The sequence below is a fragment of the Diceros bicornis genome, chromosome 17 (genome assembly GCF_020826845.1).
Source record: "Diceros bicornis minor isolate mBicDic1 chromosome 17, mDicBic1.mat.cur, whole genome shotgun sequence".
NCBI classification, from domain to species: Eukaryota; Metazoa; Chordata; class Mammalia; order Perissodactyla; family Rhinocerotidae; genus Diceros; species Diceros bicornis.
This window is the reverse complement of record NC_080756.1, coordinates 24,993,493-25,021,187: the sequence shown is the minus strand read 5'-3', so window position 1 is coordinate 25,021,187 and position 27,695 is coordinate 24,993,493. Positions and strand designations below refer to the sequence as shown.

At 35.5% G+C, this 27,695-nt stretch overlaps 1 protein-coding gene across 9 annotated transcripts in view; it reads left to right on the top strand.

Annotated features, from left to right (window-relative positions):
- Positions 1 to 27,695, top strand: part of TMEM117 (transmembrane protein 117) — a 444,048-nt gene that overhangs the window by 278,673 nt on the left and 137,680 nt on the right. For all 9 annotated transcript variants that reach the window (XM_058558458.1, XM_058558460.1, XM_058558459.1 and 6 more), the window contains one exon: positions 15,595 to 15,692. In XM_058558458.1, the coding sequence (XP_058414441.1) occupies positions 15,595 to 15,692 (98 nt within the window). The remainder of the gene's footprint in view (positions 1 to 15,594; positions 15,693 to 27,695) is intronic.

The window sequence follows — 27,695 nt, the reverse complement described above, 5'->3', positions numbered from 1 at the left end:
ATTAATTAAAGATAGAAATGAGGTATGTGTGGGGAGAGGAGGCATTTCTCAAGTGCAACCGGCTTCTATATTTGCAGACAAAAAAAATCCCAGAGAATTTATGGGGTTTATTTGGCCGTGCACCTTTTCAAATTATTGAATGTCTTTATTCTTTCTAGAAGTAATTATATTTAGACATTGATCATGTTTTTCTATGATTAATGATGAAAACTTGAATTTTTTGTTAAAACATCATTTTCTACACAGTGCTAAGGTGAGAGTGAGAGAAAGGCTGTAGAAAAATTGAGCTGTTCCTGGGAATCTGGTGAAGTAGAGAACCAGGAAAATATAGCCACCACCACCACTACCTCCCAATACACAATGACTTGGCTACAGAATTTAACAAAAAATTAAACAGAGAGTAAAAATAGCAATCTTTTCAAAACCATGGTCATTTTTAGGAAAGTGAAGGATATCCTTAGAGACCAAAAGTGAAAAGTGACTCAAACCCAGATAGGTGAGGGACAGTGACTGTCCTACGGGCCTCTGCCAGTTGTTAGTGACTTAGAGCTCTTGTTTTTACGCTCATGTGCGGGAAAGGACACAAAGCTGTGCACCTAGATGAGATATGTTGTCCAGTCAGAAACAGTTGACACAAGGGGCCGGCCCTGTGGACTAGTGGTTAGGTTCGGTGTGCTCTGCCTCAGCGGCCTGGGTTCAGTTTCCGGGTGTGGACCTACACCGCTCTTCAGCAGCCATGCTGTGGTGGCAACCCACATATAAAATAGAGAAAGATTGGCGCAGATGTTAGCTTAGGGCGAATCTTCCTCAGCCAAAAAAAAAAAAAAAAAGAAAAGAAAAAAGAAAGAAACAGTCAACATAAAACCAGGAACCCTGAAAAGCTACATTGTCAATGAGAATGTTCACTGGACAAAAATTGCCCCAAATAGGGAGGCCCCTTAGGAACTTGGTTGTCTTGTGATAGTTTCTAGAGAAAGGAGAAAATGAAGTCTCCCTGAGAACTTATAACCACAAACTGTTCCTCAACTGGGTGAATAGCCCAAATCCTCACTACCTGTAGGTTTAAAAAACTCCACAGTAAGAATTTACTTTAAAGTGATCCCAGGGTGGAAGTTTCTTTAGGTCCCTCACAGAACTAAGCATAAATTCTCCCTGAAGGAACACATTAACAAATCAGTCCTTAAAATATCTCCGCAAATAAAATGCCAGTAAACCTGACTACGTAATCCAAAATTATGACAGACACAAGAAACTAGTGTCATGTGCAACAGCAGTAAATATATCTGGCAGAGTCAGACCCACACAGATTTTGGTTTTTAGAATTATCTATATAGAACATAAAATAAAATTTTTAAATGATATATTCAAGACGGAATTGAAAATATAAGAAAGGAATGAAAGAATAGTTTATTTGAAAATGACCCCCCAAAGACATTTAGCAATAAAAATATATAATGATTGAAATGAAAAGTTTAGTTGTTGGATTAAAGAGAATATTAGAGAAAGAGAATTAATAAAGTATAAAATACACCTGAAATATATTTTTCCTGAATGATGTACAAAAAACTAGAAAATATCTAAAAGAAGGTAAAAGACTTGAAGTAAAAAATTCTAATGTGCACCTAATGAAAGTTCCAGAAGGTGAAAATAGAGAGGATGGGAGACAAGCAGTATTTGAAGGAAAAAAAGGCTTAGAATTTTCCCTAACTGTTGAAATGCATGAATCTTCAGCTTCTGAAGTCACAATTAATTCAAAACAGGAAAAAAATTTCATACCTAGACAAATGAGAATGAAATTACATATCATCAAAGGAAAAATAACCTTAAAAGGAACAAGAGAACAAAACAAGTTACCTATAAAGAAATGACAGATAGTTGATTTCTAACCAGTAACAGTGGAGGCCAGGAGAATGATACCTTCCATGTGCTAAAAGAAAATTATCTTAGAATTGTATACCCCTTAAAACTCTTTCGCAATGATAAGAGCCAAATAGAAATTTTCAGAAAAATAAAAGCAAACTTTATCCCTAACAGACGCTCACTAAAGAAACTTCTCAAGACGACATTATAAAAGAAAGATGATCCTAAAAAGGCGATCTGAGATGCAAGAAGAGATTTGTGAACAAAAAATATTCAATATGTTTTTAAATCCAAGCAAAAAACGACTATATGAAACAGTAACCATAATGACTTATTTGTTAAAAATAAGCAAATGTTAATAAAAGCCAAATGGAACTAAAATTCTGGAAAAAATTCCATATGAGTTGGGAAGGGGTGATCAGGGTTGAATCACTGTAAGTTCTTTGAATTGTTTGGGAGTAAAGTGTTGATATTGATTAAGTAGATTTTACTAATTTCTGTATGCAGTGTAAAATTTCTAGGACAACTTCCTAGTGAATAAAAATAAAGAATATAGCATCCAAACCAATAGAAAAGAAACAAAATGCAAATAAAAACTCATTGAATCTGAAAGAAGGCAAAATTGAAGGAAAAAAGAAAAATTCCAGCAATAGGGGATACAAAATGAAGTGGAGAAAATAAATTATAGTGGTAAGCACAATTAATGGAAATTTCCTGTTAGAGTGCAAAGGTGGTCAGATTAGCTTAAAGAAATTCTGTCTCTATGCTGTGTGTTAGTTTTCTGTTGCTACATAACAAGTTCCCATGAACTTAGCCACTTAACATAAGACTCGTTTATTGGCTCACAGTTCTGTACGTCACAAGTCTACATGGACTCCACTGAATTCTCTGTTTAAGTTCTCATAAGTCTGAAATCAAAGTGCTGGCTGTACTGGGCTCTTATCTGGAAGGTGTGAGGAAGAACCCACTTCTAAGCTCATTCAGCTTATTGGCAGAATTTGGTTCCTTTTGTGTGTAGGGCTGAGGTGCCTATTTTCTTGCCCTGGCTACTCTCGGGTCCTTCCAAATGGCCCCTTTCATCTCAGCAAAAAGGAGACCATCCCTTGCATTGAATTTTCCTCAAGCTTCAAATTTCTCTGACTTCTGCTGCTTTGAAAGGGCTCAATTCGGTCCACCCAATAATATTCCTTCTGCCATATGATGGCAAATGGAAAGGGTTATTGGGGATCATTCTTAGAATTCTATATCACCTGCTGTTTTCAGGAGTCATGCCCAAAACATAAAGAAACAGAAATTTGGAAAGTAAGTGAATGGAAAACATACAACGGGGAAATACTAACCAAAACAAAATTGATATAATTACATTGATATCAAGCAAAATAGACTTTTGGGGGGAAAAAACATTTTTAAAGTTAAGGAGAATTACCACATTATGATGAGAAAAACCAGTTCACCCCAGGAAGGAGTAATAATTTTAAACTTGTATGTACCCTGTAACATACCTTCAAAACTTATAAAGGATAAAGTGACAGAATTTGATAATTGATAAATCCACTATCATAGCACTTATGTTAAAAAAAGGAAGAAACACTGAAAATGATTGAGGAAAGCATTCAGCATTAAGAACTTAGGGGGAAAGAAAACCAGGAGAATCATTTGAAAAATAGAAGGAAGGAATTATCTTTATAGATAGGAGCAGAATTAATATAATAAAAATAAGGGTACTATGTAGAGGATTAAAATATCCAAAAAAAATTTTGAAAGCCTAATAAAATTGACAAATCTTTATATTAATCAAGATTAAAAGAAGAAAGATACAAATAAAACAAGAAAAATGAAAAAGAAATTATCAGTAGAGATGTAATGGAGATCAAAGATATAACTATATGCTTCACTCTTGATAAATCTCAGAAAGATAATGTTGAGTGAAAAAAGCCAGATGTAGGAAAATCCTACTGTTATATCTATTTAACTATAAATATACAAAATGTATATAACTAAACAACATTTCTTTATATTTATGGTTACATCCAATGGAGTAAAACCACAAAGAAAAACAAGGAAATGGGAATTCTTAATATAAGATTTAGAATTGTGGTTGCCTCTCATAGGAGTTGACAGGGTCATTTGACTGAGGACAAGTCCACAGAGGGCTTCAAGGCCTTTCTTTTTTTGTTCTATTTTTTTCAAGGTAGGTAGTGGGAACTTGCTCTACTATTTATTTTTATTCTTTATGCCTTATATATACATTATATGTTCCTTGAATTATATAAAATTTTTATTAATTTTAATGAAATCTTGAATATATAGCTACCTTTGGTATATTAACAAAGCAACACAAAATGATTAAGCACATTTACTAGGTTTAATTTTTAAAATATTGCCCTAAAACCAATATTTTACTTGTATTTGAAATGAAAATTTTGATTTTATTTTTAGACACTGAATGCTGATAAGTAGGACTTCTTATCGCAAAGATACACATTTAGGTTATAGCTTTCGGAATTCTAAGCTTGCTGTTATGTCACCCAAACACTCAGTCCATAGGGTTGTAATTATATCCGTCTGCGGGCAACAATAGACCATAGAAATAATGCTTGCTCAAACTTACAAGCCATGTTTCTTGGTGGTTGCCCTACTTTATAATCTCTCAAATTATGAAAACTGAACGAAAGGGGTTATGTCAGATGATTGACTTATCAGACTTTTCTCAGACTTATTATTTACTAACAGTAGGAATGTCAAACCAATTGAACTTCTTTTCACCCCACTGGCCTATAGCTTTGTATTTGTCGCCTTATAGAGTTGACTGAAACATTTTGATAAATGATATTATACAAGCAGTATGACAGGCTGCATAGCGGTGCTGGGCCCGGGAGACTGAGCCAACTCCTTTGGCTCTATCATTAGGACTGGCATGTATTAGGCATTTCATTCAGAAAACTGGAATGCTGGGATCCTTAAAATGAGATTGATTTTCCCTTTGAGGAGATGTTTGCTCTTTCTGTGTTCCAAGGGCTCCTTGGTGGATAATATCTCTTATAATCACATTTATGCTTTATTTCTCTTCTTATTGGCCCTTCATTCATATATACAGTCACAAAGCCATTGTATTATGGTATATTTTGCATAATTAATTTCTCTAGTAACAATCACTTATCTATGTTAATGAAACAGAGAAGGTATGCATACTGAAAACGACTTGTTCTTTCAAGCCAAAAAATAAACACTCAACCACATAATATTGGGCTACTTTCATTTGATAATTTAGTCACCCGTAAGGAATAGCATGTCAGAAGATGGCGTAAATATTTTTCTGCTGGCCTCTTGCTCAGCAAAACCAGTAATTCTCATTCTTTCCATTTATTCTAAATTATAATTCAACGTGGTAGAAAGCAAATTGTATTGGGGCACATCATATTTATTTTGCATTTGTTAACACACTATTTGAAACTCTGCAGACCTTGCCTGGGAAGGTACTTTTTGATTGTGTATATTTCTGTATTCAGGTGATTCAGGTATCTTTTTCTAAGTGCTTCTATATTCTGCGACATGCCCAATTTCCTTACTTAATAATAAAATAGTCCATGACTCATTGTAAATCAGTAGGGATCCAGCAATAAGGTGCAATACATCACAAAAGCAGTGCAAGCTATCATTGGAGATAATAAGCAGGTGCATTAATATTCATGCTTTATGAAATCCTGGTTGTGCTTCTAAAAAGCTGTAGAATATATTTCAGGTTTAATGTTCCCCAGTAGATGTTTGCCAGTGATTTTGTGATACTTCTTGTAGCGTTTCAGTCAAGGTATCACTAGATAATTTAGAAAACTTTCATCCATGGTTTCCATTTACTTAATTGTATGCTTGGCCAATGTTCTTCAGTGAGTATGCATAATTTTTTCTGGTTGGACCTTGGATCTTTCTTCTTCTCAGCTGGAAGTGCTGTTGTGTAAGACCAATTGTATATGTGTGTCTGTGTACGTGGTATGGCGTGTGTGGTGGGGGTCAGGGAGCAGCAAAAGGGGGAAAAAACTGTATGAATTTTCCTATATTATATGGTGTTTCCCTAGTGTCAAAGAAATGCAATTTTAACTTTGTTTCCATATAGCATGACCTATATGGAGGGAGGATAAGAAAATAATGCTATGCTATAGGGATGCAAAGATACCAAGAGAACAGGACCACAACATAAAGATGCACCGGCTAGGCCTTGTTCAACTCCAGAGGCCACCATGCACCCTTCCCCCACAGCGAGTTGTACGATGTATCAACACCACAAATAAGGCATGTGAAAGTGTGCTACTATCCAGTCTTTAGAACATGTGATTAATATGTATCCTTATTTAGTTCATGTATAAATACATTTACAATAAAGCAGGTATATTTTGCACATGGGTACTGTGAGTAAGCATGCATCTTAGGCTTACTATCCCTCTTGTTTGAAATCATATTTGATTTCTTTATTTTTCCAAGAGTTGACAGAAATCATCTCTACCTCTTTTAGAATCTTAACTATACATCCCCCGTGTCTTCCTACCTTTCTAGGCAGTGAAGGGGCAGGGTTGGGAGGAAAAGGAATCCTCTACCATCCATTTACTGCTACTCCTACCACTGCTACTCCTACCACCTCCATTAGCACCAGCATCACCACTAACTGCTGGAGAGACTTTACATGGAGGGTATTGTAAGAGCTCCTTGGAGTGTGCTGTTTATCCTAGCCTTCCCCACCAGTCTGTTCAACATTCCATGCTTCTCTTGATTCCCTTTTGTTCATCTATTCATCCAGTTATCCTTTTATTCATTCGTTCAGTAAATGTTTACTGTAGGCTCTCAGTAGGCGATGGGGACAGAAGCCGAGCAAAACGGACAAAATCCCTGCAATCATGGAGCTTATATTCTGGTGGTGAGTATGTTTGTAGGGTTAATTCAGCTACTTTAGATCTTTTGCATTTTGTATAGTCTCACTTGATGTTCAGGGTTTAGTTGCTAGAATGGGGTTTAGTTCCTTTCCTCCTGTTTTCTATGAACGATTTATACAACATCAGCCTTTGATGCATGGAGCTAGAGTTTCAGGAATACACTGAAGTTTCCTTGACACAGTCTCTTAGAAATCTCTCAGTTCATGTGAGGCCTTTGCATTGCTGTTTGGTGATGAGAATATATTTGCGTTAGAAGATGCCAAGATTCCATAAGAAAAAGTTAGGATTCCAAATAAGACATGAGAACAAAAATCACAAGAAACTCTCCACTTGTCATGATGACATGTTGGGTTTGTTGCTGTGTGACCACTCCGAAGAAGTAGGATGGACCCCCATCCCAAATTTGTTCAGATGTTGAGAATGATGATGTCACATTTGCACCAAGAGAATGTGAAAAGATTTAGTCCTCAGGTAGTGCCGTTTCTAGGGAGAGCATGGTGGCTCCCAAACAGGTCTGAAAATGGCTTGAAAGAGTCAAGAAAAATGACTACCTTGGGGTTTTTATGGTGGATAGGAGGTGGATCTAGGGTGAGGGTTCCTGCACATGGGGTTTGAACCTCCTGCTGGTGCCAAGGAAAAGTACACCAGGGTTTTCTTATCAGCTTTCCCAGATGTGGGGCAGAAGGGAAGAGGGGGCAGTGAGGCTTAAAAGTTGTCAGCAGTCAAACATCAAAAAAATGGAGTCTGACCCCTTACTACAGTTATGATGATGTTGGGAGGAATTTTGGGATATATGGGTGGAGCGTAAATAAGGACTTTATAACAATGTGCTTAGAAACAGAGAAATAAAAGGAACAATTTAAGAAATATTGGAGCCCTGCCCACAATCGTCTCCTCTTCTTCAGTTTAAGTGCCGACGTTTCCTGGTTTGTGACCAATGACTCATAACCCACTGTCAGTGCTCATGTTATACATAATGATAAGCAGTCTCTCCTCTTGGCCTGGGTGTGTGAAGATGCACTCATTTTGATGTTGGCTTTGGTTATTGGTAAACAGTGTATTCTGAACCGTAATTCTTTGAGCAGCAAAAGTCATCAAACATAAAGTCTGCTTTTACAAATTAAGGGAACTTTGTATCTTTCCGTCCTGTCCCTGAATGAACCACCATAGGGAATTTCAAAGCGCATGCCAAAATATGGGTTTGCTTGGTATTGAAAACTTGGCATTAATTGCCTGTCCATGCTTAGTAAGTGCCAAATACTGTTATAATTCCATCTAAAGAATTTTTCTACAATTGATATGTCCCTGTATATGCCTCAATGAAATTTAAATAAAAATAATGTCAATAAAGTCAGGAAAAGAATTTCACAGCGATGGGGCAATGCTTCACTAATAGCCTCAATTAACTTTCTTAAGTGGACAAGGAACTAAAAAACAACAATAACAAAAATCTTGGTCATGATAACAATTGTACAAGGACCTTTACCCAAATGTTTAAAAAGTAATTATAGAAATCCATGAAAATCATCTGTTGCTGATGGCTGATGGCAATAAATGTCTGTAATTTTATGAATTGATAGACTATCGAATTGGGAAACCGTTATCACTATTATCTTCAAGAGATGAAAATTCTACCTACTAAATGCTCTTACAGAATACTTGCATTCCATTGATTAAATACTTTTCACATTTCACTTATGTAATAAATATGGGTAGCCAGATAACGTAATTAAATTTTTATATTACCACATATGCTGAACATAAAGCAAAGCTTTTCTTCAAAATTATTTCTCAGAAAATCTGAAACTGCCTTATGTTCAAATCCCTACAAAATCTCATATTATGTTTAATTATTTTATTTAGAACAAAGTTGTATTTGGGGAAGACATTAATCTAAAACAATGTTAATAAAAAGCTAGCTTTGAATGTTATTTAGATAATATGATGAATACCATGAAGAAAAGGAAACAAGTGTATCACAGTTGTAGTAATAATTTTTAGTGATATCATCTCAAAATTGCCAAAAATACGTGCCATTGTAAATAAGCCTTTTATTAATCACTTTAAATAGCAATAAAGAATTTTTGTTTTAAAACACAAATATTTTGGCAATCAACCAAAAGAATATTGAGAACAAGAATCAGAGATGTTAAGTTGATCTTAAATAAGACTAAATCACATCTCTAACTATGAAGCACAATCTATGATGGAGGATTGCCAAATTTAATGACAATCAACTATGTTTCAAGACAATGCTAAGAGGAGACATGGTGACTACTGATTTCAGGCAAAGTTGGCAAAGGACAGTTCTCCAAGGTAGATGGCACTCCCTGCGAGGCCTGGAACAATAGGATGGGCTGTGTTGATTGAGAGTGGGCCCTGCCACCCTTCCACATGAGCCTCTTAGAGAATGCTAGTCCAGGAAAACCCACATCATTCAGACAGTGATCAATTCCAAGGGAACCAGCATGAGAATTCTGTCACTAAGAATAAAAAGAGGAAGAAAATAACAAGAAAATCCAATAGCAGGTGAAGAACCCTCCAGCAGAAAAATGCTACCATGAACCAGAGGAAAATTGTGATAAAAAATATCCCAGTGAATTAAAAACAATTTGTGAAGTCATCATCTTTATAAAATAAGGTTTCAATGCAATTATATAAGAATTTAGAGAGCATAGAGCGAGACAATAGAAGATGAAATAAGAGATCGTAGGCTCAGAACAGAGATACAGAAGAGAGCAAGTTAGAGAAATAAACGTCAGATTACAGGGGCCGGCCCTGGGGTAGAGTGGTTAAAGTTCTTCATGCTCTGCTTCAGCGGGCCATGTTCATGGGTTCGGACCCCGGGTGCAGACCTACTCTACTCATCAGCCAGGCTTTGGAGGCATCCCACAGACAAAAATAGAGGCAGATTGGCACAGATGTTGGCTCAGGGCTAATCTTCCTCAAACAAAAAAAGAGGAAGATTGCCAATGGATGTTAGCTCAGGGTGAATCTTCCTCATCAAAAAAAAAGGTCAGATTGGAATCTCCACAAACGTTAATCAACGCACCCAAAATCACAGTAAGGGACATGACTGAGTGAGCAAAATTAAAAGTTAAAAGGGGATGTAGACACAGAAGACAGAGAAAGCCAGTTTCCCCATAATTGTTTCTTGAAAGAATAGAACTAAAATGGGGCCGGTCAGGTGGCGTAGTGGTTAAGTTCACATGCTCCACTTCAGCAGCCTGGGGTTCACAGATTCAGATCCCAGGCGCAGACCTACACACCGCTTATCAAGCCATGTTGTGTTAGGCATCCCACATATAAAGTAGAAGAAGATGGGCACAGATGTTATCCCAGGGCCAATCTTCCTCAGCAAAAAGCAAAAAGAATAGAACTAAAATAATGGAAAAGAAAAGTAATAGTTAAGGATTCCCGAAAGACTTAACAGAGTAAAGAAAGATTTGACTCTTGAGACTGAAAGAGCAAATTGTGCCTGGAAAAGTGACAGACAACAATCAATAAACTTAGCAAAATTACTACACTCAAAATAAAAAAAGAATACTGTGGGCATCCAAGCAATAAAAACCAATTCATCTGTAAAGATGGAAAAGAAAATCCAGGTTCTAGTTTTCTTAGATTTCTCCTTGGCATCACTCAACAGTGTTAAGAAAGTGAAGCAGTGCCTTAAATTCTAAGGAAAAAAATTGTGACTTAATAATTTTACACTCAGCCTAATGTTTCGTCCAGTATTAAGAAAATAAACAATTTGATTGTAGGCTACATTGTTCTCATGAACCTTCCTGAAGAATGTATTATAGAACAAAGTTCAGGCATTGGAAGCAGAGGAAAAACTCCAGCGAGAGTACTGGAAAAGACCATCGAGTCAATTTAATTGTAAGACTAAAGTTAAAAGAAATGCATGAAGAAAATAAATATTAAAAGTTAAATATTAAAAATAAAAGAAATAGTCCCAAACCTTAACAACATAGAAATGGTATATGGTGTAATAAAGTATAATATTGTGATTTTCTCATCTTTTATAGGTGAGGGAAGAAGATATCATTTAATGATGATAAATAAAATAGGAATATAAGATATTCACAGAGACAAAAAGTTAATAGGAAAAATAAGTACAATAGGGTGGGGGAGGGGAAGACAACAGAGGGAGAAGCAGCAGAAATTAAATAATCTTGTCAATGCTCCTACTAGGGAGTAAATGAAATCTAAAGACATTGTAAATATGTACATTAAATGAAATTTAATTATAAAAGTAATAATTAGAACAAAATAGAAACCTTTTATATTTTAGTAGAATGCGTATAAAAACTGTACGGTGGAAGATGAAAAAGCAAAGAAACTATTTACATAGCTTTATATGTGCTGATATATAATGATGTTCAAGATACATTGTTAAATAGAAAGAAGTTGTGAAATAGCATGCAAAATCATGTTTGTGTTTGTTAATATCCTTAATGTATATGTTTCTTCTTTTTCTTTTTTTTTTGGTGAGGAAGCTGGACCTTGAGCTAACATCCGTTGCCAATCCTCCTCTTTTTGCTGAGGAAGATTAGCCCTGAGCTAACATCTGTGCCCATCTTCCTCTGTTTTGTATATGGGATGCTGCCACAGCATGGCTTGATGAGCAGTGCATAGGTCCGTGTCCAGGATCCGAACCTGCAAACCCTGGGCCACCAAAGTGGAGCATGCAAACTTAACCACTATGCCACCGGGCTGTCCCAATGTATGTGCTTCTTTATTAATAGAATAGCACTTATTTCTCTTAAATGATACTCTACTATGTAATTGCTACCTCAAGAGGAGCACTATGTAGCCATAGTTATTGTTATTATATTATGACCTTGTATCCTAATAAATCAATATTTTTCATTACCATCACATACTTAACATAAAACTATATCAAATAAGACTATAAATATAGTATATCTAGTACCTGCATGTGAGTAGCTTATAATCAGGCTAAGAAGATGAGACTGGCAAAATTGGAGGCTGCAAATTAATGCTCAGTTATGTTACACAAATCCTCTTTCAAACCTTCTTAGATTATTGCAACTGTTGGTGGGTGACCTCTCTTCTTTTTGTTTTTTAACAGCAGTTTTAGACTATAACATATTTCAACATTTTACTATATCTTTATCATTTTCTGATAGTTCAATATATGATAGTCTTGTCTTTATAGAAGTGGTGAGACTGATTGTCAAGTCCTTGGATTTAACATAATAGTCACACAAAGCAAAATGATTGGGTAGAAGCTCCAGATATCAATAATAAAACATGAATAATTTGGGGGCTGGCCCAGTGGCATAGTGGTTAAGTTTGAGCGCTCTGCTTCGATGGCCTGGGGTTTGGGGGTTCATATCCCAGGTGTGGACCTACACACCACTCACCAAGCCATGCTGTGGCGGTGTCCCACATACAAAATAGAGGAAGACTGGCACAGATGTTAGCTCAGGGACAATCTTCCTCACCAAAAAAAAAAAAAAAATCAATAATTTTTATAACATGCTAATATGTATTGTGTGCCCATAGATGATGAATAAGAAACTGAGGCACAAAGAGGTTACTTTGCCCCAAATCAAAAACTAGTAAGAGACAAAATTAGGATTAGGACCCAAGCAGGCTGGCTCCAGGACTGGTACACATAATAGTACATTAGATGTTGACGTTGACTCTACTCAGTTATTTAACCTTACTGACTTCTTTTTTTCCATCCGTGAAAGGTAGAAAATAATGACTTACTTTTTAAAGTTGCTATGACAATTATTAAGAAAAGTACATCTAAGAGCTTTGTAAGCCATGAAGCTCTATAGCAAATGTAAGGTATTACTGTCATCATTGCTATTGCCATCACATCATACAGGCTTAACTCATAAAGGAGCAAAGTTTTCATGTAAACTCTTGTTGAGATCAATTACTTTTACATACAATCATTTACTGAGTTTTAAATCTCAACGTGCATGTTCTTGCTCAGATTGCGCAATACTCGTGCCCTAAAATGGCTTATATTCTACTGAGAAAGACTACCCGAAAGGCATAATGTAATAAGGGGCTGAATGAAGTTCTGAGTTTTGTGCAAAGACCTAGTAGAGAGAAAAGGGGAAGAGAAGGATTGTGAGACTCAAAGAGTTAAACGATTTCTCCCAGCTTAGAAAGAAAGACTTGCAATTTCAAATTCTAATACTCTTCCTGTGGGAGAAGCATCAACAAGTTTTGTATTGTATTTATGCTGCACAGCAACCTTTCTGCATCGTCTTCAGCCTCCCTTTTCTGCATCTTCTCCCACAAAGACTGTCGTTGACCAACACCAGAAATGAATTTGATTTCTCTAATGCGGAAGGTAATTGGATTTTTCTTTATTGAATGCATCCCTTTAATGACTGTCTCTGCTCCTGCCAATTTAGCTGCAAGTGACCTGACATTGATCTGATAATATGACTTAAAATAAAGAGTTGAAGCTAGGGGTGAAAAAGACCAGCTGTCTGCCATCAGAAAAAATGTTTTTTGCCTCATCTTGCCATTTTCCCGAGAAGATCCTTTATCCTTGAGTGTCATTTTTACAAAACATGCTGCTGTAATAATTGGTCATATAGCAGCAGATTGCCTCCTTCTAGAAAATATAATAAGTATTTCCCAGAAAGTGCCTTGGAGAAAACATTGAAAATTGAATCAAATCCACCCAGTAATCATTTTGTTCCTTGAAAATATTTATTACCATGTAGACTCTTTCTGAAATAGGATAAATATTGCTGGACAGAATTAATTAAATCTTTAAAAAAGCTGGTGAAACATGAAATATTTATTTAGGTATTTATTTACTTAACCTTGAGGTTTTGTAAAAATAAAAATTGATACAAGAATTGTTATTCAAGGGGGTTACAAAGGAGTAGTGGATGAAATTGTTGTGTTTGGAAGAATAGCAATTCTTTCCTCAGAGGAAGTTATAATATAAAACTGTTTGTATGCCCAAGAATATATAGGATTTAAATTTCTCTACTTTTGCCTTTATTTATTTTTTAGCAACAATGTAACTCAGTTGATTCATGGTTAATTTTTATTCTATCATCTTTGTTCATTCTGATAAATATAATGAATCTTTTTTGACGGAAGATACAATTCATGGGTAATAGTCTGAGTTAGAAAATAAAATCTTGTAATTTTAAAGTGGCAAGAAAATAGATGAGAAAATCATCAATAAGCAAGTTTCCTTTTAAAAATAAGTAAAACAAGTGTTTTTCCTTTTTAAATTATTATTAGTCTTATTTATATTTATCAAAGTAATATTTTAAATAAATTAACTAAGAGTTTATATTAAAACCACTTATGATTGTTGAATATTTACAGGTTCAACAGTGAAGCCAGATCACACAAAACTATTGTAGACCCTAAGTTAGACAGAGCTGGCATAAATCCGCGGTGTTACTCAATGACAGTCTATGGACTTACATTGGTTCTCATCAACCAATGGAAGCTTGGGAGTTCTATTCCTAGAAATGATGTTAAGAAAGAATATAAAGAAAAATTAAGACAGACTATATCCTGGAGACTGAGCTTCTTACCCACTCTTCCGATTGAATCTTAAGTGAGCATGTGAAGCATTGGCATGCCAGTAAGTGTTTCCAGAGACCGTTGCTTGAATGCTATGTGACACAAGATGGGCTTGCAAGAGAATAATGAACCTTCCACAGGAAGTCCACTACTATTGAAGGAGTCACTCATCCAGAAGGACTCCCCATTGAATCACAATCCTTCATCATAAATGATTAAATCTCACCCGTTCCTGTCAGGCCATTGTTGGAAGTTACACTTAAATGCAATGTTAAAGCTTTACAGGAGAAAAGTATATTTCACTGTATGATGAAAATTGTGACAACATGGATGGACCTTGAGGGTATTATGCTAAGCAAAGTAAGTCAGAGGGAGAAAGTCAAATACTGTATGATCTCACTCATAAATAGAAGATAATAACAACAACAAACAAACACATAGAGACAGAGATTGGATTGGTGATTACCAGAGGGGAAGGGGGGAGGGAGGAAGGAGAAAGGGATGATTAGGCACATGTGTTTGTTGATGGATTGTAATTAGTCTTTCGGTGGTGAACATGATGTAATCTATACAGAAATCGAAATATAATGATGTACAACTGAAATTTATATAGTATTATAAACCAGTGTTACCGCAATTAAAAAAACAAGAAAGAAAAAGAGGTAGAAAGAAAAGTAGAAGAAGGCGTAGAATTGCTAATGGCATGGAGGTAATTAGAATAAACATGCCGTAAAACTGGGTTCAAGTACTATACCTCAAACTGGGTTCAAGTACTATACCTCACATATCATTGAAGGAAGATAGGGAGAGAAGGGAAGGTAATATTTTGACTTATGATATAGGTAAAAATCTAGACACATCAGGAAATATTTGAATTTTGGAGTTTCTGATTAGACAAAGTTAAAAAGAATATTGTATTTTATTTATTTATGTATTTTATTTATTTGTTTTGTTTCTATGGAGAGGTTAATACTATCTTAACAATGCCTCTTTATATAAGATAATCTTGATTGATGTTTAATAAATAATCTCAATATTTGACATGTTGAATGACCTTAAGTATGCTCATTCGTTATGTAAAGTCAAATGAACTACTAAAGTTTTTAACTGAAGGAAGTATGTCCTTCTAATTTTTATCTCTGCATATATTCAAATGTTAAAATACATACATATTTTATTCTCAATAATATGTAAATTATGTGCATATTTAAATCTGAATGTAAGGTTTCTGAAAGTGTTAAATAAGTTTCTTTCATTGCTTCAGGTCACTGATATGATGCTTCAGGACAAACCCTATCCTGATTGGGGAAAATCTGCAAGAGCTTTCTGGAAGAAAGGAAATGTTAGGATCATTTTATTCTGGTAAGAGGTTGTTTCATTTATTGATTTATGCCTTGCCTCACTCAATAAAGGACTTAAGTTGGAAGGTAGTTTTCTTTAGATATATAGAATTCTGTCCAGAGAGGCATTTTCAGTGGATACAGTGCTCCATTAAAATGATTAAAACCCATTCTCCTAATTATTTTATGAATTAATTTCTGCTTACATATTGCTGCATATACATATTTACAAGAGATACGTTTTGCTAATGTAGTGATGCATAGAAGATTTTACCAGAGGTAAGTAGATTTTTGACTCAGCAAAATCAAGCTGTAATTTTCATCGATGAAATCTGATAAAAGTGTCTCAAGTAAATACTAAATTTCCGGTATATTTGACAGGATATAATTGTGCTCTGAAGAACTTATACAGAGCAGGAACCTCTTTACAAATCACATCTGGTTCATTGACATTTCTTCTTTGCATAGTTTCCTTTAGCTCTCCAGCCCAGTCATTGCAACTAAAAAGCAATCCATGTCTTATAGAACTTTGTTTTTTGTGGCGTCACCATTGTTTATGTGTATTTGAAGAAGTTTAGACAGAAAAGATAGGAATATAGAGACAGTCAGAAGGGCACTTCCACCTGGCTGTGTGACCCTGCCCAAGCACAGCGATTTGACATGCTATATGAAAAGCTACGGACTCTAACATTCAGAGAAGTTGTAATTGATGATAACTTGTGCCTTTTAAATTCCCTGCTAGTCACCTGCCTTTGGAAATGAAAGAAAAAAAATCTGTTTATTCTTGGATTTCATTCTGGGGGTTGATTTTTTTTCATGTACAAGCTACAAAAATCATAGTAACTAAGTACTTGGGGGAAAATATACACGTTAAGCTCTTTTTGTGCTTTCGCACTATCATTAAATGTTACTAGAGATATTTGGCATTTTGAACTCAATTCTTAGCAGGTAAACAAAAGTAGATTTTTCAATAATGTAAAAATGAATATGATTTGCAGATGTTTATTTACACCTTGTCTCTATGAGTCAAGTATGGCCTATTTTTATGGTGCATTTAACCTTCATATTTTTTCCTGTTTATAAGCTCTCTTATGTAGCTTGTCTGAATAATATATAGTATAATAATTATAGGAAATATTTATTGAGGGTATGTTTTGCTCCAGGCTCTGTGCTAAGTACTTGACATTCTATATATTTACTCATTTAATCCTGACAACCCTATAAGATAGGTGCTATTATTGTGAGCATAGGTCTCTGACTCCAGAGCCTCAGTTCTTAATCATTACAGTAGACTATCTGTGGAAGAACAAAGGATACGTTATGTGCAAATTTCAAAATGATTATCTTGAACCCTTTTTTAGGTAATGGTGCTAGATAAGAATGTGAGATTCTGGGGAATCATTCCACCCTACAGAATTCTCTACAGAGGTTTTAAGAATCATAATTTAAAAGAAGATAGACTCTAGTATTAAAAGTGTTTATGGACTATCTGTCTTCAAACAATATCCATTTACTATGTTTATAGACATTTTGTATTATTTAATGTATCTTCAAAGGCAGCCCATTGATTATTGTTCAATGTGGCCACTGACAGAGGTCACACGTGTATTATTTGCAAGGATGAGCCGTGCATTTAGCAATCTGAAGGCCCCTATGATTGTTGTCATTAGCTGCTTTTAATTGCAATTGCTGTTTCAGAGGAAAGGAATCCATACTAGATTTTTCCTGACGCATCTTAGTACATTTTTCCTTGCACATTATTACTGAGGTCTGTATATTACCAATCACTTTTATACAAATGACTTTATTTTTGACATATGTGATAACATAGCCCCAATGGGTAATCTAAAGCATATTTTAAATGTTGTTAAAAATTAATTTAATTAGTCACTGACATATAATATTCTTGAATGGAAAGCAAACTAAACACTTATTCTTGTAGTCGTTGTTTCTGTCAAATTATTGATTATTAGATAATATATTTGAAAGATGGTTTTTTCATTGTTATATTTCAAAAGTAGTATTTCAAATCATGGAGAGCATAAAATAACTGGAGGAAAATTTAAATGCCACTTTAAAAATATTTTTTCCTATTTTATCCATTTCTGTACAGTTAGATTATCTTGACAACGGTATTCATGGTTTTAAAAAAGGAAAATCTGATGCAAAAAGTTGAATATGGAAATTATGTGGGAAGCAAAGAAATATTCCTTTTTGTTCATACTTTTGAGATAAAAGGGATTTAGCAAGTGTAAAGGGCATTTGACTTTTTAGCTCTGGGAGATAAAATACAGAAGTCAGTGGCAAGGTTTTAAATGAAATTAAAGATAGTGTTTACATACTGTGTATCACCTACTAAAAACGAGGTGTTTTCTTTTGGTTTTGCCATAGTTAATGAAAGAGAGATTCGTGCTAAAAATCTATGGCGGAGAAGAAATTTTGCAAAGGAAAGCTTTCATAAGTTGCAACGTGATTATGTACAGCAGTTGAAACAGTACAACATGCAATTTTGTTCTAGTAGACTTACTTTTTACCTGCATGTAGCTACTTTATAACTCACAAATGCCTGTCAGAAACTATTTCATTTCCAACTGTGTGGCTGAGTTCTTCCTTAATTCTTAATGATAGGTGTCTCTACATCGAAGAAAATGGTTCCTATTTCTTTCTGTAATTGCGCAAAAATGAGCCTGCTAGAGCACATGGGCTCCTGTACCTGGGAGGAGACTATATTATGGCTGTATTTGAAAATACTAAAAGGAAAAGTGAAGAATATTCATAGAACTTCCCTTACAAAGCCTTTTCCCCAGCCTTTTTGATAATTAAAAAGAATGATGACCTAAGAATCTAAATCCTAGGTGAATGCCATACACTGTTCTATTTTTCAGAGGGTCTACCAAAAACCATTTTTACTTAACTTGTGTCTGAAGTAAAAGAACATGTGCATAAAAAACAAGTAATGTGATATTTAACGCCTATCTCCCTGCTTTATTTACTCTCTAGGGACACAATTTGTATGTTTTTGATGGGAAGCATCTTGGGATGATATTTCCCAAAGGCTTAGCTTTGTTTTAAAATAAGAGGAGACACCGTCCTGTGATTAGTAGAGGAATTGGTGGAAGAGGGGATTGGGAGATCTGCTGGTTATTAGGGCTTCATAAATACTCCAGTTCCTCACCTTCCAGACGCATAAGAGGATTGCACTTTTCTTCCTCCTCTGATCACATGACTTGCTTTGACCAATTAAAATGTGAGTGAAAGTTACGTGTGTCATGTCTAGGTAGAAGCATTTAATTGTCAATGAGAAGCACTGAAGGGAGCTCTTTTCTCGGTAGAGTTGTGGAAGTTTGTGTCTAGCTGAAGCCCCTGTCATTCAGGTTCCCTGAATGACCAGGATAAACCAAGCATCCTTAACAGCACAGTGCACATGGGGTATGAGCGAGAAATGATCCTTTGCAAATGTTAAGCCACTGAGATTTGGGGGTTGTTTGATACTGCAACATAAACTAGCCCATTCTGTTGTATACAGAAATTGATCCCTAGGAGTGGAGGCTGCCATAACAGAAAGCTAAAATTTTTGTCTTAAGGGTTGGACAGCAAATGGCAAAGAAACTAATGATAGAGGCTGGAAAGATGGTAACCCAGCTGTTATAGTGGCAAAGCATATTGTAAAAATTGTGGTCTGTGATTACTTAGATGCTCCAGGTGAAGTTGGAAAACAGAATATTAGTAGTGTGTTGTGTGGTGCATCTGTGTACAACTCTGCGCTTCTGTTTCATTCTGATGCATAGAGATTATCTTTTATTTTTTTCTTTTATGGATGATTAGTATCTTTATATTTTAAAAAGTAGTTTATCTAGTGCTATAATGGTTTGGGTGGGCATCTCTTGATCCTGATTATTGTAATTCTTAACTGGGAAATAGATGTCGCTGCCGCTGTTTATCCTGCTTTTAATATCGTGTTTATTATTAAAGTCTAACAAAAGGAACTTAGTTGTTTAACTTTGACCAGACAAGAGCTAATCAAGAAATGATTATCTTAATATACATGGTGCGGGAGAGTAACATGATAATAATAAAATAATAATAAAATGTAATAAAGTAATAAAAAACGACCTAAGAATCGGGAAATGTCCATCAGAAGGGTTTTGGTGATAGCTCTACCAATATCCAACGTATGACCTGTATGACTACTTTGGGTTTCCATTTTCTTTTCTGCAAAAGGGATGTTTTTTTATTCTGCATGATCCTTTTCAGCTTTATAATGCTATTTTCTATTATTAAGATTAAAATGTTGAAGAGGAAGTAATTCTGTCTGTTTTGCTCCAGAGGGAAGAATATGGATGGCTATAGTCTGAATGTTTTTGTCCCTCCAAAGGTCATATGTTGAAACCTTAATGCCCTATACATTAAGAAGGTCTGAGAAGGTGGGGCCTTTGGGAGGTGCTTAGGTCATGAGGGTGGAGTCCTCATGAATGGGATTTGTGCCTTTTCAAAAAAAGGCTCCAGAGAGATCCTTAGCTCTTTCCGCCATGTGAGGACACAGCGTGATGGCCTGGGCTATGAAACAGGAAGGAGGCCTTCACCAAAGGCAGTCATGCTGGTGTCTTGATCTTGGACTTCCCCACCTCCAATAAATTTCTGTTGTGTGTAAGCCACTCAGCCTGTGGTGTTTTGTTATAGCAGCCCAAAGGGACTAACACATGGAGCAATGAGTGTAAGTCACACAGAAGCAGACTTTAGATTCATATACGAAAGAATTCCCAATAATGTGAGCCTCTCAATGCTGAATGTTCCTACCTGACGAAGTGCTGAATTCCCCAACAGTAGATGTATTCCTGCAAAGTCTAGATAATCTTTCAGGGGTGCTATAGAAGGGATTTTCAGAGTGAGTGGAAAAAAAACAAAAAACAAATCACTTCTAAATTTTCATCAAACTTGAAGATTTTATGACTCTACCTTTTTAACTAGAAAGGTATTTCGTATTTCTCTGCTTTATAATAGAGAGGATACTAATTATAATTTAATATTCTGTGTCTAATTCCATGATCGTCATGAGGAAAATTTTTACATTAGACAATAATTCATGAAAGGTTCCAGGGGCAACTATAGTATGCAAAGCTTTTTGCTTCACTTCCCCAAAAATAAATTAGCTCGTATCTTTCCTCTAGATAAATTTTGTCTTCTTGCCTTCAGCCTTCCTTCCATCTCAACATGTCTCTTTAAGCAGTTGTCTACCTTCAATTAAAAGCTGCCTCTGTAACTGAGAAAAAGCAGAACATTTTTAGCCCAAATCAAATAACTATACCTATTAAATCAGTCACCTTAACATTTTTTTTGTCCAGCATATTCTCTGTATGCTTAGATTTTAAATTTTAAAGTTTGTTTGTCTTAGCACAGCTTTAAACATTTTGCACAAAAATTCATGTCAAGCTTTTCATTCACAGTTCATGAAATCTCCTACAATTGTTTCTTTTCTTAAAATTGAAATATAATTGATATACAATGTTCTAATAGTTTCAGGTGTACATCATAGTGATTCGATGTTTATGTACATTACAAAATGATCACTATGATAAGTCTAGTTACCATCTGTCACCATACAAATTTACCATATTTTCGACTATATAGTCACCTTAACTTTCAACACTACACTAAGTTGACGGGCTCCACTGAAGTCTGGCTACTTCTAAGCAGAAATATCCAAGGATATGTTTCAACTGGTTTTCTTGCTAGATGGAATTTTCTGACTTCCATAGGAAAATGTGATTGATGTTGCCTTACTCTGTTGTCATATTATTTGGAGATTTTTATTTGAAAAGTAAATTCTGTATTTATGCCTGAGAGATTTAACGCTCAGGCATATATCTATGCCTGAGCATTAACACAATCCTATGACCTTCTAGGCTTAATTTTGCTGAATTAAGAACAAGCCTTATTTTTATTAACTTAGTTTAGAAAATACTTATTAAGTGCTGAGTGCAAAGTGAAATGTGGTTAGGAGCACAGACTCTTGAGCCAGCTGCCTGGCTTTCAATCCTGACATCATTGCCTCCTGTTGTGTATTAGTTATTACAATTTTGTTTTAACTGGCACTGAGAATTCAACTTTGAAAAAGAAAATAAGGACTCAGACAGCATAATTTTCTGTCCAGTGAGAAATACAGGGAGGAAAAGAGAGGCAGTACCAACCATGGGTGTGGAATATTCATTTTTATATGTATTAACTGGTTTGGCTGTTTATTGATTTGTCTTCCCCAGAGCCCATCCATTTTTTTTTTTTCACGAGAAGGAGCTCATTTTGAATTATTTGCTGCATAGGTGTTGAATGAAAGCCTTGTAAATTAAATTCTGTGGTGAAAATTTACTATGTATGTAGTTCTCATTTTTTACTAGAAAGATGGAGAATAAATATTTCATAAGGTTTTAAATTAAAATATCTTTAAAAGTTTAAAGAAATATATTAAAGTCAAAATGATGATTAAGTTCTCTACATATTTCGTATCACATTACTTGAGACTTGATATTACTTGTGATATTTCTATATCACATTACATATTTCTATATCATATTACGTATTTTTATATCACATTACATATTTCTATATCACATTACTTGAGAGCAGATATAACATCTTATTTACCACATCCCTAGGACTTATCGCAGTGCCTGACACGCTGTAAGCATCAAATACGTTCTTACTGAATGAATTACTTTGGTGAGGACTTTCACATATACTATACTTGGTGATATTTCTGGAAATTTATTCAGATAGAGTGCTTCATTGAAAATGATAAAAAATGATTAAAAATATTTTGATCTTGTGATTAATTGATACTTTATAAGGATTTGTAATGCTTATGAATTATTTTTTTCTGAAAAATATTTAGAAATATTTATTTTCAGTGCTTTGAAACATCATCTTGGTCCCAAATTATATAATCTACCTACAACTAGAAAGTTCATTAAAATACTGTTGAATGTATAACTGCAATGATGAAACATCATCTCTGTACTGACTCTGAAAGTTTTTATCTTAGGATCTTTTCCTCATTTCTTAAAGGAGAGTGAAGTTTAAGGAAAAAGAATTAATTAAGCTGGTCTTAAATTGCTTAAACAATACTGCCCTATATAAGCCTTCATTCCAACAGCTAAAGCCTGGAATAGCAACATTGAGCCCAAGAACAATCCTTGGATTTATGAATCTTTGAAACAGAATGCCCTTTAATAAAAGATTGGCACTACTGCGTAGTTTTTCTGTAAAACAATTACGGGTAGAACAGAGTTATTCCTCTTCAACCTTAAATTTGCTGGTTGAATGGAGTACTCCCCTGAGCCATGAGGCCTAAGTCATACTTACTTATTGAGTTTCTAAAGTATAGGTCACATATTCAAGGGTCTCTGAGTTCACATATACTAGTATAAATGTGCAAATTTAAAATAGAAACAATAAATTCTAGAAGAGAGAAAGCAACGCTTAACCAAGATTAGTGACTTGATCCATTTCAGCAGTGTGGGAAATCTCTACCTATTTTTGCATTGTTTTCCTCATGATTCATGCCCCTGCTCCCACCATCTCTAGTGAACTAAAAATACAAAGTCTTTCATACTAACAAAACTCCAAATATTTCTATGGCTTGACCTGTTGGAAAGCCCAGATATTTCCACCCTTGCTCTTTCCGCACCTCTTCTAGTAACCATTGGTGGAATACCTTGAGGTATTTATCTCCATCCTGCAAATATTTACAAAGTAGCAGTAGGCAAATACCTCCGAGTAAAATGCTGCTACAATAAATGTCTTTTGCTGGCAAAGTCCTCCTTAAAAAAGTGTTTATTTTTGTATGCTTTGATCAAAACCTGCTTATTATAGTTAAGATTCTCTATTCAAGTGGCAATCATCATATCAGAATAGCTGTCATTCTTTATTTAAATCACTCCGATCATAAGCGTCCATCAGCTTTTTGCACATTGAATGGGAGAACAACGAAGTCTCAGGGTCACCATGGAGCAGCTAGTTGTTTAGTGCCCATAATTCTCTACAGTTCTCATCTGGTTCTGAGACTGGTGATTCACAAACTCAATTTTGTGGTACATTAGTCACTGTTGGAAACTCAGAACTGATTGGTTTTCAAACCAGAATCACTGGTAACTAATACTTAGATGTTCTCTTAGGGCAACTCTTTTACCATTATCTAAGTGGAAGTGAATCATTATTTTCTGAGCCACTGATCAAAAGAGGTGGAGAGTACAGGGGAGGTTCATCCAAGACAAGTTGAGACCTGTGACAGTCCCATCAATGTGCAATTTCTTTCCAGGATCAGACTGTGACTATCACCCAGATCCAGTATGAATTCCCCTCAGCAAAGCTGGTTCCATAATGCCAGCTCTTGTTTTCAGAATATCGTTTTCCTCTGTTTCTCCCGCTGGCCAGAGCTCCCTGTGTGAATGCCTTCTCTCTTTAGAAGAAGGAATGGATGCATTAACTGTATTGAAGGTTAAAATGCTTTGACGTTTTCTGTTGCACCTGGGAAGCTTTCTGATGAATTAGGCGTAGAATGTACAGGCAGGTGTCACAGAGCAGATGAGGCACTCTGAGTTTGTTCTCACACATTTATTTATTTAACCCAAAGTGATGGGCATCTGAGTGACCCACGTTCTGGAAACCAAACAAGAATGAATGTCTCCATGTGTAAGCTGGACAAAGCTTTGCTATTGAGTGAAAGAAAAATACGTGCTTGTCTTGTTCATTAATTCATTCATTCATTCATTCATTCATATTTGTTGACTGTGTTAGGCATTCACTGGGAACGCAACAGAAACAGGAAACACACATAGTTCTTGCCCTCATGTAAGACTTACTGTCTTTCTAATCAACTAGACTGTTGGTAAGACAGAAATAAAGAAATAATTAAGTAAATAAAAAAATTACAAATAATGATAAGTTCTAGGAAGGAAGCAAATATCAGTGACTGTACCCCTTTCCAGGTCCTTCCTCTTCAGGTCACATTTCTTGAAAGGGTTGTCCACACTCGCTCTCCACTTTTTTTGCTTGCCAATTACAGTGTCATCTCTGATCCTATTCCACTCTATGGATTCTGTGTAGTTTCTTACCATCAGTGCTCCTGAATTTCAGCTTTTTTCAGACTTCTACATGCACAAACCAGTACTGTTTGGGAGGTTATTCATGCAATGGTGACTTTGGCTGGCCATCTTTTATTTAAGGTGGGCAGTTATGGAAGGACATAGTTGAAAAGTAATATCTTAACCTTTTATTTTGATGTCCTTTAAGGCAAACAATGAGGGGGAACTTTTTCAAATGTGTATTAGACATTGTATTATTTTCTTAAATATAAAATATCATTTTAACAAAATTTTCAGTTTGTACTAATATATGGACAGCCTTTCAAGTGTTTGTTTACTGTCAGAAAGATGTACTAGAAAGGCACTTTCTCTTCATTTTTTAATTAATAAATATGTGCTGCATGATCGCTTACTTTGTATAAGCCAGTGTGTTTTAGTACAAACTTCTGATTTTTGGAAATGCAGTGAAGAGCTTGCATTTCCAGTGGAAGACGGGTGGGGGGAGGAAGGCTTTGACATGCCTAAACCACATATCGAAATATGGAAAACAGGCCTTAAGAGGTAAAATAAGAATGTTATGGGAATTTAGAGGTAGGAGAGATTACATAAAGCATATACTATAGACTGAATGTTTGTGTCCTCTACAAGTTCATGTGTTGAAATCTAATCCCCAATGTGATGGCTTTTGGAGGTGAGGTGTTTGGAACGTGATTTGGTCATGGGGGTGGAGCCCTCATGAATGGGGTTGGTGCCCTTTTAAAAGAGACCTCAGAGAGCTCCCTTGCCCCTTCCACCACATGAGACACAGTGAGAAGATGGCTATCAACGAAACAAGAAGCAGGCTCTCACCAGACATGGAATCTGCTGGCATTTTGATCTTGGGTTTCCCAGTCTCCAGAACTATGAGAAGTAAATTTCTATTGTTTATAAGCCAGTCTATGATATTTTGTTATGTTAGCCTGAACAGATTACAACATGTGCAGCATAAATGATACTTTAAATATTTTAGTGGTTTGAATTACACATCTGATGTTTTTACTTTGAAATATTTTCAACTTATAAAAGAGTTGTAAAAATAATACAAAGAATTCCTGTATATCTTTCATCCATGTTTCCCAATTGACAACATTTTATGATGTTTGCTGTATCATTTTTTTCTCTCTCTCTCACTAGATAGATAATGGTAACATGTCAATATTAACTTCCTGATTTTGATAATTAGACTGTAATCATGTGAGAGAATTTCTTTCTTTTAGGAAAGGATAAATATTTCATTGTATTTCCTAAAACTCTCTTCTTTTAGGAAAGGGTAAATAGTTCATTATATTTCCTAAAACAAGGACATTCTCTCACATAACCACAGCCCAATTGTCAAAATCAGGAATTTAACATCAGTATAATACATTAATTGTCAGACCTTATTTAAAGCTTGCCAGTTGTCTTAATAATGTCTTTTATAGCAAAAAAAGAAAAAAAGTACAGAGAGAGAAATAATAAAAATAAAAAGATTGTTTTGTTTTCGTCTGGCTCAGTACTCAGTACAGAAACATGCATTATATTTAGTTGTAAACCTCTTCAGACTCTTTTAATCTAGAACAGAAAACTTAGCTTTCATAAAGGTATTTTTTAGATGCATATTCTTTTACAAGTGCTGACATGAAATATTTTCATTCATTGATGAAAATTTACTAGAACTCTTTCAAGATTTGATGAGCCTTAGACAACATATCACATATTGTGAATACTTCCTATAATACCTGCATTTAGGAATTGATGCTATTCTTAGTATAACACATTTTCAGTTTGGCTCACTGAACTTTTGAAAAGTAAATGTCACTCTTTGCCGTTATTCTTTAAACCCGCCCTTCTATTTGTTTTATGTAGTTCAGAATCAGCAATACTTTAAGCAAGCATTCAATCAACTTCTAAAGTATATTCCATGTTGAGCCAGAATTGTGGAGGATAGGGGAAAACAGGCGTTATGATCCCAGCCCCCAAGAACCATGCAAATGATTTGGGCAACCCAAAAGTCACATAAATACAACAAACAGTAGATAACACAAGGTGGTTCGTGACCAATAATTAAATTATCTCATACTGACTAAGTTCTATTTGGAAATGGAAAGAGGATTGGGGTAGTCATGGAAGTAATCACGGAGGAAGTTAGATCTAAATAGGCCCTTGAAGAACGCAGAAGTAGAACCTTCAGGTGATGGGAGGTCTAGCAAGAAGCAACAAGAGTTCTGTTACAGGATGATTGGAGCAGTCAGGATTCTCAGATCCAAATAGGCACCTGGCAAGAAGAAAGTCTTTTTTCTGATATTAAGAAGGTTATCACAGGGCTGGGGTTTCAAAGCAGGAGTTGCCCACAGTTTTGGGGGTACTGAGCCGGTGGGTTACACACAAGAGCTTACCCAAAAATGTAAGACTGCTTCCCGGGAACTGCCAAAAGCCTATTGCCCATAAGTAGGCTCTGAACTCAGAACTAGACAAGAGACAGTGTTGGCCCAATGCTGAGTCTCCTGGGATTGAATCAAAGATACTGAAAGTCCTCTAATCCCCAATGAGAGACAAAGATTGACAGTTTAGGCTCTTGTTCCCAACTATGCCATGAAAGTCTGCATTTTTTGTGGTTTTCTTACCATGTCCCTCCCACTGAGTTGAGAGGAGACCATGTTTTGTTTTGCTCAGTATTCCCTGGGCTTACTAGCCATTGAATAAATATGTGTTCAGTTGCTGATGCCAGAATAAATGACTACAATCTTCCTTGGTAAACAAAACTGGAACCCTCTAATGCTTTAGTAGAGAGTTGCTCGCAATGAGGACATCCCGATGGGGCGGGTTTGTCTGGATGAGTAGCCCTAATTTTGTCCCTTGTGTTTCCCCCCCGCCTTGGGGTTGTCTCATTTGCATCACTGCTGCCATCAGCACCACCTGGGCCAAGCATG